At 38.4% G+C, this 15,723-nt stretch overlaps 1 protein-coding gene across 1 annotated transcript in view; it reads right to left on the minus strand.

Moving 5' to 3' along the window:
• SCN8A (sodium voltage-gated channel alpha subunit 8) overlaps nt 1-15,723 on the minus strand; it is a 180,167-nt gene that overhangs the window by 35,422 nt on the left and 129,022 nt on the right. Inside the window, exons 14-16 of the mRNA XM_023524541.1 lie at nt 15,563-15,695; nt 9,122-9,360; nt 979-1,152 (exon numbers count right to left, since the gene is read on the minus strand). Of these exons, the coding sequence (XP_023380309.1) occupies nt 979-1,152; nt 9,122-9,360; nt 15,563-15,695 (546 nt within the window). The remainder of the gene's footprint in view (nt 1-978; nt 1,153-9,121; nt 9,361-15,562; nt 15,696-15,723) is intronic.

The raw sequence follows: 15,723 nt of genomic DNA on the forward strand, positions 1-15,723 counted from the left end.
GTGCTAAGGCTTCTACCTCTTAATCCTTCCGCTCATTTTCTAAATAATAAGAACTGTTCTTGAAGTCTACTGTTGTGGGCTGGATTCTAACCAAAGATTAGTAAGCAGAGGTTCTAGAAACTTGGTAGATGTTAAATTTGTGACTTGGACTAATGAGATCTCTATTTTACAAATAGTTTTACTCTATTCCAATTCTTTTTCTTAGATATGTTGAATATCCCCATGAAAAAAACCTTAACTTCTTTCAGTTGTAAGTGCATAAGTACTTTCCCAATAGGGAGAGAAATGCCTAAGCCGGTTCTGATACTTTGTCTGAGTGAGATATCCCCAAGGTCACTCAGCTTCTCAAAGGACTTAATCAGCACATCACTTATGCCTATGTTTATGGGAAGCAGGTGTGAGGATATCATTAACTATTCTTTCAGTCACTTAAATAATTTACAGATTAACGACTTCAAATATGTTAATTAAAAAAATCCTTCTTAACTAATGATATAGAAAACTAAACCAATGTTCAACAACTAGTTTCGATATAATTTAAAAGAAAAGATGATCTTATTCTCATTTTCTGGAAGGGTCACCACAATAGAAGAAACGAGGAGAGCCATCTTTGAATAAGGAGAAATTCTTGCCATTTCAAGGAGATGTTCAGATAAAGAAATAGGTTTACTAGCAAATCCAAATCAGATCTCAAAATAGTCCTTGGGAATCCTTTTTCATCTTTTAGATTAACATTATTTTCTGAGGAACTTCCTAAAACTGATGTCTGTCTGTTGATTGATTTTTTAAAACTTCTACATTAGGTATTTAGCAGAAAAGTTTTCAAGAATTTAGTAGCTAAGCCAATAAACAGAAAACTGGAATTGGGAGTAAAATATAGCTAAGGATTTTTTAAAATCACCAAATTAACTTATTCAGAACTGTTTCTAGTAGCTGAAAGATAGGAATGTAAAAAGAAATTGGAGAAATATTAAATACCAATCGGAAAGATCGCAGCACCGAAAGCCCCTCCACATTTGCTAGACTCAGCTCCATTAAACTGAGGGAGACAATAAATCCGTCAAAAATGTTCCAACCTTCTTGGAAATAATAGTAGGGATCCATGGCTATGAGCTTCAGGAACATTTCTGCTGTGAAAATTCCAGTGAAAACCTAAATAGGGGAATGCAGGGGTTAAGAAAAAGAAATAATAGAAGAAGGATGCCTTTATTATTATCTTTGAATACAACATGTCCAAGAAGCCTCAAGAGCCAGCTTTGTTTATTTTCTGCATTTGAGGACATCAGTACCTGGATGTCCCATAATCACTCTACATGATGCAAAAAGTCTTATGATCTCAACTTTGTTGCCAGAACCACTCAAATCACACTGTCCAAGAGTACAGTTAAAAAATTATTCTACGCAATGGGAATACCACACAGGTGACTCCTAAAGGGTCAATAGTCATTTGAATGTGTGTGCTTGGGATGTTTGCCTAAAAAAAATCATTTGTGTTATAACTATATTAGAAAAATATAGCATTATCCTGATTTGATATATCTCTTATTAAACTTAAACAAACTTATTTTAAATCATTAAAGCAAAAGAACATTGCATGATTAAAAACATGCAAAATACAGGAAAAAAATCCATAGTCTCACCACCTTGCATAGAACTATCATTTTTATATACTCCCTGTTTTTTTACAAATGCATATACATTTTGACAAAGTTGTAAAGTCACAGAATAATAGTCTTGGGCCTTATTTTTCACTTACGACTTTACCCATGTTGCTACATGATCTTTCTAATTATTACTTTTACTGCTTGTATAAAATTCCATTGGGCAAACATATCCTCAGAGAAATTTCCTATTGTTGGAGACTTTGGTGCTTTCTTTTGATTTTTTTCAATATGATAATCAATGAAGTAATAATTGTTTTCAATCTGGAGCTTATATAGTATAAGAATGACTCTTCCCTCCATTACCTGTCTCCCACTTTTCTGCCTGACAGAGCACCTTCTGTTTCCTAATGCCTTCTGTATCCTGCAGGCTTAGTAATATAATGAGCAATGGGAAAGTAAAATCCCATGAACACCAGTTTTGACAAGACCAATTACCTCATTCTAAGCTAACCACATAACATCAGACTCTTACTGAATATTATGTTTTTAGAGGAGAGAACTTTATACGCAATAGATTTAAAACTCAAATTAGTACTTGTAACCACCTAGTTACCAAATTTACACATGAAGTAGTTTAAGAAAGCCTCTGAAGATATGGTCTAAGGAAAGAATTAAGAATAGTGAAAAGTATTTAGATTACAGATGCTGTTTGGAAATATACTAAATTAATGTATAGAAATAACAAAACAGAAGGATTTGAGAGAAATACATCAAAATGGATAAGCGGGCTAGAAGTTTTTGGTGTCCATATACTTTTCTGTGGTTCCTCATTGTTCTAAGTTGAAGATGAATTATTCTAAAATAGAAACAAAATATTCACTGAAGAGATCCAGTTAAGCAAAATCAAAGTTCATGGCACAAGCTAAGCATCCACAGATAAAACATCCTGCTAAGTGAGGTCAAGGAAAGTAGGGGCAGCTAATTGTACATTTTGCCCATAGTGTACACCCATCAAAGGTTTCTCTACATAGAAATGTTAGCCTGCTTAATGCACATCAAGTAAAAACTGAATTTGCTGTCCCATTGGTTCCTGGTGAACACACGGAAAATGCTCAATACTAAGCACTGGCTGACTGACTATTGAATATTTACATTGTAGGTACTCTGGTACCAAAGAAAATCAACAATGGCATAGTTACGTGTTGCTGCCTTTCAATGAGATGAATGGCCCCTAGTCACCTGGTAGGAATGCCTGCAACAGAGGTAAGCAACCATGTTGTTTCAACACGCAGTGTGCTGCCATCATGTGGGGTTTGGGTGAAGATAAATTTGTAACTATTGGTTATATGAAGAAATAACATTTTTAAAAATGGAGAAGAGTAGACTTATGGTTTTCCCTATGATACCACTCTTATTTGCACTGGGATATGCTTTGAGGAGAAGAAAAAAGAATCATAAGCAGTGTATCAACAACTGTACATAAATGCTGCTCTTGTGAATGTTATCAAATATTCACCTAGAAACTTATGTTCTAATGTAGCAGTTTTCAAAGTGTATTTGAGGATCCCCGGGGTCCATAAGACCCTTTCAAATGTCACGAGGTCCTCCCTTTTCCAACTACAGATCTGTGAGGCCAGGTTTTCTTTCCATGCTTCAGCCAAAACATTGTATCACAATGGATTGAATACAGAAGCAGATAATAGAATCTAGTTATCTTTTATTAAACCATGAAAGAGATTTGTGAAAATGTCACACAATGCCATTTTTCTTAGAAGAGTTTTCCCCATAAAATATTATTTATGTAAATGTGTAATTGGTATATTGCTGTGCTTTTTAAATAAGTAAATATTTAAGACTTTTCTTGATTTAAGTTTCAATTAAAGTAAATATTAATAGATATAACTATCAATAGCTATCGATAGACATAACTCTCATAAACAAAAGCTCTTTAGCTCTTTTGAGTTAAAAGGGGTCCTAAGACCAAAAAAAGATTGAGAACTGCAGTTCTAAAAGAATGTTCTGAATTCACAGTTGACATATATTTCTAATTTGAACAAGCCCCTGGGCACAAGCCTGAGAACTTGTAATGCCAAGTCATTAAGTAAGGCTTACAATTTCCAAGGTTGGGATATTTCTTCTGGGGGTCACTCTGGGGCTTGGAAAGGGTCAGGGAGAAGTGGCATACATCTTTCTGTCATAAGTGCATCTCTGGACAAACTTTAGGCTCATTTGAGAGTGATTAGGGTTTGCATGTTCTTGTCTACTCTCAAAAGGTGCTAATCAGCTCCTGCTCCATAGTGGATCTTGCCCCCAAATTAATGAAATTCAATATGATAAAAGCCCTATGTGTACCACAATGGAGATACGAAAAAAGCTATATATGACCATGAAAAATAATAGCTTCTTAAGAACTCAGTCACCAGAAGGCAGGGTGACCAACTCATCCTGGTTTGCCTGAGACTCTCCTGGTCTTAACACTGAAGGTCCTGCATGCTGGGTCTCTAGTTAGGGTGATCAGATTGTACTGGTTTGCCTCGAAGTGTCCCACTTTTAAAATGGAAAGTTCCATAGCCTAGGAGCCACCTCAGATCTGTGCAAACTGAAATGGTTGATTACCCAACCAGGAAGAGAAACAAAACTGAAAATATTATGTGATAAATATTTAGAAAAGAGGTATACATAAGGGGCTACAAGGATACAGATGAAAGAAAAATTAAAATATAAAAAGAATTCTTTTTGGTTGAAAATCTAGTTAAGCTGTAGTTAAGAAATGATAACATTCATGTGTACTTGGTGAAAAAGGAAAATAACTTTGTTTTTCCTCTTTTTTTGCTTGGAATCTCAGAAATTAAACTTACATGTCAGGTTGAGCCTTGGCCCTTCTTTCCATATCCCCAACTCCCAAACGATTCAGTCCTAAAGCCCTTGGTGGGCATTCACACACAGGGAGGCCTGGGGCTAGGTGCAGGAGCCGAAGCAGGACATCTGCACAGGGAAGCAGCCCAGTGTGGGCTGTTAGAGCCCGTGCAGGCCAAAGAGGAGTATCTACTTTCGAAGACAGTCCAGTATGAGTTGTCAGAGTCTAAGCAGGATGGAGAGAGCTTCAATGTAGGAGAAGCCTGGTGTGGGGTGAGGAGGGGTCCATGTAGGTGGAAGGCCCATTGCGAGGTGTTCGAGTCCAAGAGGAGTAAGGGGAACAGGGATGTGTAGGGTGGCTTGGCCTCGGGTGTCAAAGCCTAAGAAGTGGAAGGAAGGGGTTCACCTGGAGGACACTGCTGTGGACGCTGGGGGGCCCAGCATGGGGAGTCAGAGCCTGAACAGGGTGTGGAGGACACCCACATTGTAAGAGATAACAGTGGCTCTTTGATCAAATAAGTAAACATACTAAAGATAGTGGCAACCAGGTTCCTTTTTGTTGGAAAAGGAGTGACAAATAAAGAAAGGAGAAAACTAGAAGAATCCTGTAGTGCTGGAATAGAATTGGAAGTGACAGCATGAACTCATGGTTTCCAGTAGATATAGGTAGCTTCATATAAACAGCCAGCCCTGTACTGAGAGGGCCTAGGTGTGTACATTGCTCTGACAGAACCTCACTTCTAAATATCATTTTTCGGGAGGTGAACACACAGTGTAAATATATATGAATCTTACTACTGATAAAGTGCACAGCTGAAACTTATTGGATTTCGTTAACCAATGTCACCATAAAAAAATAAATAAATAAATTTAATAAAAAATAAATATCATTTTTCATTAAGACAACCAGGGCTGTTTGAGAAATGGGTAATTCCAGGCCTGAGGCAGAAAAAATCTAAAATTATCTTGGGATATCTTGTGATACCAGAAAACAAGGAAGTAATGAGGATATGATGAAAAGACAGAGAAGCCAGCCAGAAGGGACTTTCACTGGTCCAAACTAGAATGGTTTAAACATTGACGTAAATGACAACAATGGATTGTAACCCATTGGATTAAACTGAAAACCATGCATCCATTCTGATATAAGTAAATAAAGGAATGAATCAAAAGTTTAATGAAGAAAAGGAAATTCAGAAAGCTTTTAAAGGGCCTTCCTCACAAATATTAATTATAAAAGGAAAAAAAAAAAAGAGTAACTTTATAGGGGAGAAGCCTTGCAGACACCTCCTTAATCAAGTAATCAATATTACCAGTAATGGGACAAATGGAAATTGTGTGCCACCTGGTAGATGCAATGAGAAGATGATAGCCTCACTTGTGTGATGTTCCTGCCAAATGTATAACTTGATTCTAATCATGAGGAAGAATCAGACAAACCCAAACTGAGGGATTTCTGCAAAATAACTAGCCTTTAGTCTTTAAAAGTATCAAGATCATGAGTCAAAGAAAGACTAAGGAACTCCCGCAGGCTGAAGAAGATTAAAGAGCTATGACAAATAAAAGCAGTGAGTACAAATATATGCAATGGGTAACTCGGACTGAATCCTTTTGTTATAAAGGACATTACCGGGATTACCGGCAAAACATGAAGAAGCCTGAGAATTATGTGGCTGCAATGTATCCATGTTAATTTCCTGACTTTGACAGTTATATCAAGGTTCTGTGGGAGAATGCACTTGTTCAGAAAACACATACACTAAAGTGTTCGGGGGGCAATGGGCTGTGTTGGCAACTTCTTCCCCCCTCTCCAAAATAAAGTTTTTTATACTGTATTTAAAACTTCTTGGTAAGATTGGGATTATTTAAAAAAAAAAAATCACCTTATAAACCCACTGCTGTGTTCAACATCTTGCAAAAAAGGCAAGAAAAGAATTACGACTAAATAATACAAAAGTATTATTGTATAAGTCACATAGCTTCCCTAGGCTTCAACTTCCTCTATAAAACATGGTGGTTAGATTGAATTATCTTTAAGCTTCCTCCTAATATTAGATTTTTCCTAAAATTATCTTGGGATATCTTGTGAGGAGGGCAGAAGAGGCAGAGACCATTGATTTACCGAAGACTGTTCTCATCCTACCTCAGAAACATCTACTTGCGCAGCTACAAAAACAACTTAATCATTGTCCTGGCTATAGGAAAAGACTCACATTCCAACCATAGGACAAGGTTGTACTCACAAGGTAGTCAAATCTCACTTTTTCTATCTTCTTTTTCTCAGATTCTAGCAAAGACTATCCAAATCTCCAAGTCTTTGAAAATTCTCATACTGAATTACAGTAATACAGTTCCTAAAATTTATAGAGTACTTTTCACTATTCCAAAAACTTCTGTATAGGTTCTCATTTTATCCTCCCAACCACCGATGGCATGGTGTTATCCTCATTTTATAGATCTAAGACATTTCTGGACAGAAATCAATGGCTTATTTAGGGTTAAACTATATCAAATAGGAACCAAAACCCAAATCTTCTGACTTCTGTGTTCTCTCTGCCCAACCCAACACTTGTGTTGACTGACAGAAGAGTCTATCTTTGAGCTTTTGTGAGTGCTCAAAAAACACTTATGATCTTAGGTTTCCTGAGGTCCAGCACATATCCAACTGCCTTATTTGGCATCTTTGCCCACTGAACAGACATCTTATCTTGAATATGTCCAAAACAGAACTCTTGATTTTAAATTTCAAACCTGTTCTTTCCTCAGTCATCCCCATTTCCCCCTCAGTTACTAATCCCCTAAATCTAGGCACCGTTCTTCAATTCTTTCCCTTCGCTCTTACATCCAATCCAAAGTATCCTGCACCATTCATTACTTTCCACCCCTGTTGCTAATTGTACGTTTACTTTCCCCTTGAAAACCGCCCACGGAGTGCTTTCTCATTTTAGAACTTGGTCCTGGTTGGGTTGTCTCATAAAGTCCCTGAACATTAGCTGCTGACCTCTCCTCTCCCTTCACTGATGGTTCTGAGCAAAATCTTTTGAATGCTCACAACTCCAATTCAGGCGTGACCCTATATCGCTGTAGATTTTTAAGAAAGGAAAAATAACATTATTTGCTGGCCTGGCCTGAGGGTAATTCTGCTGGTAGTAAGTGAAAAGGCCGCTCAAAATTGCTTAGAAATTAAGAACTAATGCTGTAAAAAACAAGTAACAGACAGTAAAGACTTTGAGAAAAAGAAAATGCTTCAGGGAAAACATACCACCACCACCATCAAAACAAAACTGATCGTCATATTTCTCATTATTTAACCCATGGCTAATAAAAATGAAGCTTATATCTACATGATATTGTTGACTGGTTCAAATTGTTACTTGACTACCAAACCCATGGGTCAGCCAGACACACAGTAAGCCCACCCTTAGGTACCTTTCAGAGTTAGCAGATCTCCTGAATAGTGGGAGTGTCCTGTCTCAAGACTCTGGGTATTTCATTAGGTTGCTCAAGAAGGTTTACAACATAGCAGTGAGCTTGAAGTGTCACTAACCCAGACATGAAGATTGGAAAGTCTATAGAATCATCTTGGATGTGTGCCAGGGAACACAATAGCCTATAAGGACTAGCCAGACAAAGGATCCCTTTTGCCACATTTTTCAGAATTAGAACTTAAAATGATGTTGTAACACATTAATAGTATATTAGGACTTAGGGTAAAAACTGTGTGTGTGTATGTGTGTGTGTGGAGGGGGAAGGGGTAGAGGTAGGGAGGAAAAAAAAAAACCAAACATCAGGCAGAGATTATGCTCAAATTAAATGGTAACAACTAGATCTGACATGACTATGGTGCAACTCCCAAGGAATAATGAGGCCCAGATGACCTAGAGGATTCTTGCCAACTAATTCTTTGCTATCTCTCAAAATTTAATAAAGTCCTGATTTTTGTACTTACGAAGTAAAACAAATAATCTCCAAATCACAACTACTTGACTTCAAAACACATTGTGTAACCTATTTTTTTAAAAAGTACGTATTTATCTTCTAAATAATATCATAAATTAAATATATGACTTAAGCTAAAATTAAAATAAATTTGGCACAGATCAACTAATGTTGGAAACTGGATGACAGCCCAGAAGTTGGACTGAAGATAGAAAACAGACTCTAATTAAAAATTTCCCATAGACAGTCCCCACATAGATAATTAATATGACAGTGCAGGCAAATTTATAGTTACATTTAATGCACTAAAAGAGCTCTCCTATTTTGTGGTGGCTGTCACTGAAGGTGAAAGGGGAAGTGATTTGCTGGAGCGATGCAGGAATCAATGTGAGAAACAGAACAAGAAAAAAAATCCCAAAAGTCCTTGGCTCAGGTTGCTGAAACCAACCCACTGTACCATGCCTCCCATTCTGTCACCATGGTTGGTTTTCTGCCAATAGCTCCTAAATGACGTCTTCTAAGTTCTGCAGAAAGAGGAAACAGCCAAGGGATCACAACAGTGAGCAGAAGTGGCTGGGGCCACAGCATATGTGGAGACATTTGTCTTCCAATTAACTATTCCTTTCTTTTCAAATAAACTCCAGCTTTCAGTATTAGAAAAAGATGATCTACAGGCGAAATATGTTCAGGTCACAAAATCAAGAGACAGTGCTCTATCTTACCAGATTTCCTACGGACAAGACATGTTCAAATTGTGGCGTCATAGGATGGTGCTCCATTGCCATGAATAGTGTATTTAGAACAATGCAGATGGTGATGGCCAAGTCCACAAAAGGGTCCATAACAATCAAGTTCACAATCTCTTTTAGTTTTATCCAGTAGGGGTGACACTCCCAGATGAGGAAAGTATTGGCAAATTTATACCAGCATGGTGGGCACTTTCTCTGAGATTCTTCCAGCTCTGTAGTGAGTAAAGAACAAAGGTGGCCCCTCAATCAAAATAAGAAAAGAAAGGAGATAGCTACAAATTCTCACTGGGGCATTATCACTGTTATTAACATGAGAACGAAAAAGGTGGCGACTTCCTGAGTGTTTCCCTGTTATCCTTCTCTCAAAGGGAGAGAAGAGGCATGATCAGTACCAGGTCACGTCCATTCTAGGAGTATAGCATAGTGGTTAGAAGCTTAGCCTCTGGAGTCTGACTCTCAAGTTCAACTGTCTTCAACACTCACATGTTGTATGATCTCAGGCAAGGTATTGATTCTTCCATGCCTCAGATGCCTCCTCTGAAATGGCACTTACTTCATAAGTTATAGAACTAAATAAGTCCTATAAGGATTAAATGAGTTGATGTGTGTAAAGCAGATGGCACAGTGCCTGGCACAAGGTTAAGTCCTCAATAAATGGTATTGTATTATACATTGTATCATTAATGTATTATCAGAGAAGCAGACTCTGATAATCAAAAGCACAGACTCTGAAGCCAGACATACCTGGGTGCAAATACCCAGACACTTGCTAACTATGGGACCTTGATCAAGTGATTTCAATTTGCTGAGAGAATTAAATGAGCTAATATACATAGTGCCTCAGAACACCTTAGTATTTAGTAAGTGCTACAGAAACATTTGCTATTATTATTATTATCTATACAGCAGAATCAGTATTGTCAACAAAGCCACCATGTAGAATGTATCTCTTATGTTCCCAAAGAAGTATAAGTCAATGAGTTTATAATTCCCAATTCAGTTAGGAATGTAAGTCCCATTCTTTTCCCGTTTTCTCACTTTCTTCCTCTTTCTCATCTCTTCTTTCCCTTTTTTTTCTTTCTCTCTTGCCCTTTCCCACTTTCATTCTTTACTTCTGTTTATCTTCTTCCTTTCTCCTTCTCTCAGTCTCTTTCTTCTTTTCTTTTTCTTTCTCTTCTTTTGTCTTCTCCTCTCTGTCTCTTTCTGTCCATCTCCCTCTTTTAGAAGCAGACCTGTTAATTTTTTTTCCAAACAAGATCTTGTGTAAGCCCCCATATGTGAAATAGATAAACCAGGAATTGCCCTAGCTGAGGCAGGAAGAAGAGTTTGGGGCCCAGTCCAACGGATTTCTTCCTTTCCTGAGGTATTTCCCCAGAATCCTAGGACTCTGATAAACACAGACTGAAAATCACTGCACTAGATGATCTCTAAGGTCATTTACAAAGCAAAGACTAAACAGGATAATTAGACATTTAAGGCAGAGAGCCATTTAGCTGGCAGCTACAACCATTAGGCACGTGGCCCTAGGTAACAAAGCTCTCCTCAAACTGAGTATGAAATATAATAGCTAGGATTACAGAAGTCCACGGACCTTGATCTAGAAGGATGTTCTTTAAGAGATGTAACTTTGCAAACCCATCAGCATAATAATCCTTAAAGGCAAGGTACTGGTTCTACAGGGTTGGCTATAACTGCATCCCACTTCTGCCCAATTCTGCTGCCAAAACCAAATCAATCAGGGAATAAAAGAATTTCCCAACATTTCACCAAGAACAAGATGGCTGCCTTCAATTAGTCTCCTTCCCTTTTCCAACCAGTTAGATGGTGCCCATGGCGATGGCTTTATTTTAGGTGGGGTGCTTTGGTTGGGTTTCTGATTGGCTCCTTGGTTGCTAAGAAAATGGTTGCCTTGGTTTTCAGATTTAAGGGCCACAGTAAGTGCCATGTGGGAGTCTGCGTGGGAAAGGAAGTCTGTGAAGAAAATTTGCTTTGGCTTCTTCCTCATAGAACTCCCTCCCTGCCCAAGGTAAATTTAGTTTTCTTCCCCAAAAAAGAAAATGAAAAGGTTCTCTTATTTCCATAAATTCTTGTAGTACATATTTGGAAATCTGGTTCCGTTCCTTTTTTATCTCCTCCCTTTTCCAAATGTCTGCTGCTCACCAGCACATGGAGGTTGAAGCAGCTACTGTTCACATTTCTGACAGGTGACACAATTGTAATGTTTGATAATGAATTAGGCTCGAAGTCTTTGCCAGACAGTAAAGAGGGGTTTCCCTGTCCTATGGGGCACCAAGAAGCTTCCTACAGGGATACTATAGATCTCTTATCCACCTTTCCTGAGAAGAAAAGATCCTTAAAATCTCTTCTGTTCCACTCAAAGTAGGATAACGTGAAGACTCAGGAGCTAGAAAAGGTCAATGAAGTGAATAAGGAAGTTATAAAGTAGCTCACAACTTTGCAAACTTACGGGCCCCAGATGCCTGGAATCAGGGAAGTATTTGGTCTGGGGGAATGGGTTAATATATGGAGAGTGAGATGTCCAAAGGTTTATGGGGTTTCCCTTACTTGGCTCCTGGATATTTTCAGAGACGGTACTGTAAGTCTCAATCTCTGGATTACCGGGAATTGTTTTCAGAGAGGGCTTCATAATTCCACCAAGATGGTGGTGTAGAGGAATTTTCACTCAAAAGGCTAACATTATAATCAGCTCTTTGTTCTGCTTCTGTAGGTATGCTTGACGTATAGGCCATGGGGCAGGGTGACTTTGAAATGAACTAAAGACTCATTCTCCCTTTTGCTTGTTCTATCTAAATAACAAATGTAACTGTCTGCAACCCATAGCAACTCTCGAGCTTTGTAACTCTTTATAACTGCCTGGAATCCATAGCAACTCTGGCACTCTGTAACTGCCTGAGGACAAATTAACCAATTGGCCCATGCCAACTAAGCCCTATAAAAGCAAGGTTGCCCCTGAGCTTGGGGCCCAGATCTTCAGAGCGCTAGCTCTTCTGGGACTGCCGGCGTAATAAATCTGAGTTCTCCAACTCTCCTAGTGGTGCTTGGTTTCTTGCCAGGCTGATTTTTACAACATTTCTGCAACAGTGGCATTAGAAGATGATGAGGTTTCTGAAGGACAGGGCTTCTCTTAATTCAGCTCCAAACTTTTAAGCACCTACAATTTGTTAGGCACTGGGAATACATTTATGAACAAGAGTCCCTATCCACTCAGAGCTTCAGCAGCACCAGGAAGGCAGATATCAGAGAAGTAACTGACACTGATGCTTGCCAGCTGAATACAAGAATGAATAAATAAATTGTGGCAGCAAAAGCTCTATCCAGTTACCACTGCAGAGGAGTTTCTGAAACTGTTTGACCTGAGAATCAATAACACAAAGTACCATCACTGCTTCCTCATTTTCACCAACTCTTGTTCCTTCTCCCACATCTTTATTGCTCTGAAGAGAACTGAAATTATACTATTCTCTGCCTACACCCCATCTCCAGTCCTTTGAAATATCCCCAAAGTTCATGGCTTTGCTGACTTTGAATTCTGCTGAACTTATTGGATCCTGGTGAGCATGTTTACAACAGGAAAGGGGGTAAGGCAAAGAAGGCAGGACTTTCTCATTATTTATAGTATTCTGGAATTCTCCACTGTGGTTTCTAAATCATTAAGTAGGTAGGAGCCTGCTTCTTTGGTTTAAAATAATAATAATAATTTTAATCTTTGGATTAAAATAATGTCAGAGTCTCTTAACTGTAGTTTTGAGAAGCAGAAACAATTATTCATTCAATGCCGGCTTTTCCTGTTGTACCAATCATTAAATCCAGAGAGACCGGTGGTTAAATAAGAATAGATCTTTCTTAATGGCCTTTAGTTCCCTCTCACAATATTTAGCTCCAGCCATTCAGCATTCTTTGCTTACAGCAGTTCTGTCTCATCAGTTTTAACAAAGGGAGTCAAATACTAGGAAAGGGGACAGGAGGAATATTTGAGCAGGAAAGGTACAGGCAATGTGTACGTTAGGGCTTAGAAAAAGGCAAAAAGAACTGGAATGGCTTCCTACTCAGGAACGCAACCATAACCATCTCTCTCTGTGAGCTACTCTTGCATGTTTTTTTTTTTTTTTAAATGTATGTGCTGGTGGGTGGAGGGTAGAGAATGAGTGTAGCAGGACAGAAAGAGAAAGAGGAGGACAGGGAGAAGAAGAAGAAAGGGAACAGAGAAATACAGTGTGCTCCAATGGTTTATAACCAACTCAGTAGAGGGATGAAAGCACTAGGCCTCCAGAAGGAATCCTACAGCACTAACACTCCCCACCACTCCAAGCACAGCAAAATTCCATGCAACAAACATTCTTTGAGCACCTACTTTTGCCAGGCCCTATGCTAGGTCACTGAGGTAATCAATAAATAATTGTTGCATTGCACTGGCAGTTCTCCTGCTATAATATCTTTGCCAATAATAAAATATGCCTGTTGAAGGTTGTTAGTTTTCTTTCTCAATTGTCATAAATACTCAGAGAAATTTTGTCTTGGTCTCCAACTGAAGAATAAAATTAACCTAAGTTCTTAAACTAAGAACTTCCAAGTGTTTCTTATCTTGGAATTCTTATGATCTGCAGTTATTTACCTGCAATCTCGAAGTATAAACTTAAAAGATGTTCTATCAGACAAGGCCCTTAATAGGATTGAAGAAAAACAGGAATAAATGAAGTTGTCCAAGTGGCTGAAAGCAGTTAGCTCAATATTCTTTTTACTTTTTACTTCTCCAGGTTAGTCTAGGTAAAGTGTAACTCTTTGACTATATGTGCGATGTAAACTCTCCAAGGGAGTTCCTTTCTAGGGATTCTCCCTTCACCACAGATGCTCCTGCCCAACTCCCCACCTCCCGCCGCACACATACACAGAGCAGAGGTCGTGTTGTGTTTAAATGACTCAAAAAATAACACAAGGATAATTTTGAATTTCCTTATCTCAGGGACACTGCTTATTGCTGGGCTAGCCTGGGTGTCTGAACTCTGATGAACAGACATTTGAGACCTCAAGAATAGTCTTGAGAAGTTGTACCTAAAGAATAGTACCTAAAGAAGTTGAGGTACATATATACAATGGAATATTATTCAGCCATAAAAAAGAATGAAATATTGACATTTGCAACAACACGAATGGACCCTGAAGGAATTATGCTAAGTGAAACAAGTCAGACAAAGAAAGAAAAATACCATATGAATTCACTTATATGTGGAATCTAAAAAAACAAAATAAATGAACAAACGAAACAGAAACAAATTCATAAACACAAGAACAAACTGATAGTTGCCTGATTGGGAGGGAGGTTGGGGCAGATGGGTGAAAAAAATGAAGAAATAGAGAAATACAAATTACCAGTTATAAAATAGACACGGGGAAGTAAAGTAAGGAAGTAAAAGAATATAGTCAATAATACTGTAATAACCACATATGGTGGCAGGTGGGTATCGAACTTACTGGGGTGATCCCTTCTTAAGTTATGTAAATGTTTAATTACTGTGTTGTACTCCTGAAACTAATATAATATAGTATGTCAAATGTAATTGAGGAAAAAAAGGAATAGTTTGGATCTATAATGGGACAACTCAGCTAAATCAACATGAACCAAATGAAGAAGATTTATGCAAAATCAATGAGAATCTTGTGAGAAAAAACGCATCACCTCCAAAGAAAGCCTGGAATGAAGACCATGACTGGACAGAAGGCTGACACCTGCTGGGGAAAGTCCTCAGATAATTCCTCAGCATGCCGGGCTGTGTCATAGAGGAGCCACCTAATACTGAGTTCAGGCACTGACAGCAACATTACTGCAGACATGCTATGAATCAACGGTGGCTGCTCTTTCTCTGTGGCACAGAGTGCTGAAGGAAGAGGGGTTTCAGCTTACACATCAAATATATTTATGGATATGTGGGGATGTTTGAAGAGAGGGAGAATTAGGTACAATCAAAACGAACAGTACATTCATCCTTAAGGGAAAACCAATAGGGTTATAAGTAGCTAAAAAGGAAAAAAAAGGTATGTTTTGGGGTAGAGGGCATGATGGGGATTCCATCATCTTATATCTTCACAGTTCTTCAGTCTACACAGCACCCCACTGGCTCCTCATGATGATGATTACAGAGACTTCTTCAGATTGTTTAGCTCACATTCCTTCATACTTCCTACCTATCTGTGTGCAATACTGGCAGCAGCTTTGAAGTCCTTATTAGATTCTCTGTATGCAGATTTGGGATGCCGGTTGCTACAACCAGTAGACTATACTCTAAAGCTCAGAGACAATTTTTTGTGAAACTCAGACCAAGGGACAGAGGTTATATTTATCATGCACACTACGTATTTATATCTCAGCAGCTTGGACTGACATCACAGGGCACATACCTTCTACTAGTGTATTTGTAACAACACTCAGTATACTGTTGATCCTGTCCTTTCGCCCGTAGGAAGCCAGTTGGTCCATGGAAACTAAAAGGGATCCAGGGCCTTTCTTCTTAATTTCTACCTCAGTTGTAGCCTAAAAAAACAAACAAACAAACAAACAA

This window comes from Pteropus vampyrus, unplaced genomic scaffold (assembly GCF_000151845.1).
Source record: "Pteropus vampyrus isolate Shadow unplaced genomic scaffold, Pvam_2.0 Scaffold471, whole genome shotgun sequence".
Lineage (NCBI taxonomy): Eukaryota > Metazoa > Chordata > Mammalia > Chiroptera > Pteropodidae > Pteropus > Pteropus vampyrus.